Source organism: Lactuca sativa, chromosome 5, assembly GCF_002870075.4.
Source record: "Lactuca sativa cultivar Salinas chromosome 5, Lsat_Salinas_v11, whole genome shotgun sequence".
Lineage (NCBI taxonomy): Eukaryota > Viridiplantae > Streptophyta > Magnoliopsida > Asterales > Asteraceae > Lactuca > Lactuca sativa.
Genome location: NC_056627.2, coordinates 196,231,347 through 196,235,216, shown reverse-complemented (window position 1 = coordinate 196,235,216; position 3,870 = coordinate 196,231,347). Strand labels below are relative to the sequence as shown.

The 3,870-nt window shown below is 36.9% G+C and overlaps 1 protein-coding gene across 1 annotated transcript; it reads left to right on the top strand.

Annotated features, from left to right (window-relative positions):
* Positions 1-2,785: 2,785 nt before the first annotated feature.
* LOC111876601 (uncharacterized) lies at positions 2,786-3,670 on the top strand. The gene has a single exon (XM_023873151.1). The coding sequence runs from the start codon at positions 2,786-2,788 to the stop codon at positions 3,668-3,670; it is 885 nt and encodes a 294-aa protein (XP_023728919.1).
* Positions 3,671-3,870: the final 200 nt, after the last annotated feature.

Below are 3,870 nucleotides of genomic sequence, written 5' to 3'. Positions count from 1 at the left end.
TTTACACAGATGCAACTATGGAACATTATTTTGCAGTATAATACAATTTACATTTCTGGAAACATACATTCAAAGGGTTTCGCACAGATACAACTACAGAACATTATTTTCCAGTATAATACAGTTTACATTTCTGGAAACATACATTCAAAGGATTTTACACAGATACAACTACGAAACATTATTTTCTAGTACAATATAGTTTACATTTCTGGAAATATGCATTCAAATGTTTTTATCTAAGCATAAAACTACATACTACTATTTTAAGTATGGAAAATACTTGTACACATTGGCCTTGGAACATTTAACACCACATTACATATAAAAGAAAATATTGGATTTTCTGGAAGAGCATGCTACTGTTTTCAAGGAACAAAGACACATATTTTTCATAAAAAATTCTTATGAACTCACCAACTTAATTGTTGACACTTTTTCAAAACTACTTGTATTCTCAGGGAATCACTATGATAGGTAACAGCAGATGCAAACACGTCAGTCAAGTCTTATATCATCATATTGTAATTGATTTTTGAAACATGTATTACATACAAACATTGTAACTCTATCAACTATATTTATAATGGTTGTGTTTACTTTGATCTGTATAATTCAACTGTTATGATACTGTACATGATGTCATCCAGCCCCTGGACGTTTCCGTCGTCTGTTCGGTTCGGGGTGTGACATTATGTGTTATTTGTAAAGATAAGATAGTAAAATTTGGATAAGGAATTGTTGTAGAAATCAATTGCCTTTAGATATATTTGTTTCCTTAGATTTGGAATAAGACTTATAAAGGATTGCTTAGTATCGAATAGACTTGACATCGGTTAGGTATCATAGTTGGGTTAGAGTGTGGGACTAGATCGGATCATAATCCTCCCCATCTTGGGTAACCATAAATGGTGGGTCATAATCCGACAACCGGACAGTATGCTTGGGTCATCGACCGGAGTATCTGACCAACACTTGGTTGTTCTAGGAGGTATTATGAATTTCATTGCTAGCATGGCTTAATAACCCATGGACGTAGATGAAATGGAAAGCCATATTCATCAAAATATATGAACATTGGTTACCTTATATGACTTACGCTAGCCAAAGGCTCCCCTAGCAGGTGTAGTCAAAAAGTTGCTTAGACGGTTCGTTCGGTAAGCTAATTCTTCCAGATGATTGTCAAATTAGGATCTATGAGGATCAATTGGGGTTGGGTAGATGGTCTTAGGATAGGTTATATATTTACACCTGATATATGTCTTGCAGGAACGATATTTTATCATTAAAATATTATGGGCTTGAAAACCATATGTTTCTCATCTGGTTTCCCAAACCTGACCAAATCATTTTATTGCATCACAGGTAGTGGAGCCAAAGTTGAAATTGCCTAGTTAGGATGCTGAGTGGAATAAAGGATAAGCTTGCTTAGTTATTTCATGACCTATTTATTTACGTTGTAAAGTGTGTTTAGATATAAACAAATGACATCCTGAAGGTTTTAATAAAATAACTTTTGTTATTTCAAAAATGTTTATGTAACTGCGAAGTTCCGCATTTCAATACTTAAAAGTGTAAATAAAATTTTTAAATTGGTTCTGAAAAATGGGGGATGTCACAATTGGTATCAGAGGAATAGTTTAAGCGAACTATGAATGTAGGAAAATTCTAAACTTAAACTTAGATACTAAGTATGATTAGTAAGATGTGTGATAGATGCCTTAGTTGCTTTAGACACTTGCCTTAAGACACTATAGGAAGATGCCTTAACTTTGTGCAAAATATATGTGGTAGATAGTCTATCTTCTTTATCCAAAAATTCTTGCCTCTATGACTTTAGTACCTGAACGACATGACCACCACGAGTAGAGTCCTCACGAATGAAGGAGGACCAGCAGCATAAAACTTCAAAGCAATTGTTGTGCAAATCCCAATGAATGAAGCTAGGGTGATGATGCAAGAAATGTTCCATCAGCACCAACGTGAGTTTAGGGAGTTATTAGCTCAGGAGCTAGCTAATATTAGAGGATGAGTGCCAACAGTCAATGATCTGATAGTTTTTGAACAAGTCGATAATGGACCAACTCATTCACATGTTATGACGGTCCAAGAAGGAAATAATGATGACTTAGAGAGTTATGAAGGACCGAAGCTGCCTGAAGTTCAGAGAAATGATGAACACAGAGGCTACTGCAAGTTAAAGAATTTAATGAATTGCAAGCCATCATCATTTAATGCGAAGAAAGATCCCGTAGGAATCATGGGTTGGATAGCAGAGATGGACTCGACTTTCCTGAAGTGTGGATGCACAGTAAATCAACAAACCACCTATGATGTGAGGCAGTTCAAGGGTATGGTGATGCGTTGGTGGAACACGTTAGAGAAGATTTTGATCCCCAATAATCTGTAACTGCCTACTTGGGTCGAATTCCTTACACATTTCAAGAGAAAGTTTAGTTCGGATGAGAAGATGCTGCAATTCGAGAGTTAATTCCTGGCTGACAAAAGGAAGCATATTAGTGGATGAGTACACCAACTCCTTCACTTATAACATGGAGTTTGCTCTATGAATCGTTCTAGAAGAACTGACCAAGATTGATCACTATGCCAATGGGCTAGCATGGGTGTACACTGTTCAAGTAAAGCATGCGCTTACCTTCGAAGTATTCGTCTGTGTAGGAAAGTTTGTTGAAGGTGTGATGAAGAAGTGAGCTACTGACATAACTAGGTCTGTTAGAAGAGAAATTTTGAGGAAGGAACCAACAACAACAAGAAGAAAAAGAAGATGAATTTTATGAAAACAAATGACAAATCTGGAAGCAACCAAGAAGGGAAGTGGTACGACCAGTGCATGAAGAAGCATTTTGAAGATTATGCCATTTGCTTCAAGTGTAAGAATCTAAGGCATATTTCCGCAAATTGCACTATGAAAGGAAGATTGTGTTTTAATTTTGGAGAGAAGGGACACATGAAGGTGGAGTTCCCAAAAGCAAAGAAGGTGATCTTGGGGATCTTGCCACCAAAGCCCAAGGGTCGGAGCTACCAGATGACCCTCAACGAGGCTAAGGAAGAATCCGATATTGCTTCACATACATTCTTAGTTAATAAAATTCTTGTAAACATAGTATTTGATTCTAGAGCAGATCATTCATTTATATCGCATGAATTTGGTAGGAAACTTAGACTATCACCTCTTAGACTAAGTACCCCTATCTTAGTAGAATTAGTTGGTGGTAGGAATATACCTTTTAGAAATAGGTTAGAGGTTGTAACTATCGATGTATATGGGAATGAATTCCGTCAAGAGCTTTTACCTTTTGAGTTAAGTGAGTTCGATGTCATTCTCAGCATGGATTGGTTAGGAGAGAACCTCGCAAACATCATGTGTAGACGGAAGATGGTGTACATCACTCCACCTAAAAGAAAGCCAGTCATCGTTTACAGAGATAAAAGTAGAGTGAAGCTTAGAATCATCACGATGATGAAGGCCAAAAGTTGCTTATCGAATGGATGTTTGGCATTCCTAGCATACGTAATTGATGCGAAGAAGGAGAAAAAGGCAAAGATTGATATACATGTGGTGCGAGACTTTCCTGAGGTATTTATAGATGAATTACCAGGATTACCACCAGAGAGATTGGTAGAATTCGAAATCGACTTGTTGCCATGAACGACACCGATTGAGAAGGTGACATATCATTTAGTGACGACAGAGATGAAGGAGTTATTGACATAACTCCATGAGTTACTAGTCAAAGGTTTCATAAGACCTAGTTCATCACCTTGGGGAGCTCCAGTATTGTTCGTAATGAAGAAGGACGATACTATGAGAATGTGTATTGACTATCAGGAGCTAAACAAAGCTACGAT

What these genes read in the sequence shown, in the direction of transcription:
- LOC111876601 (XM_023873151.1), top strand. Translation starts at nt 2,786, where the DNA reads ATGAATTTTATGAAAACAAATGACAAATCTGGAAGCAACCAAGAAGGG.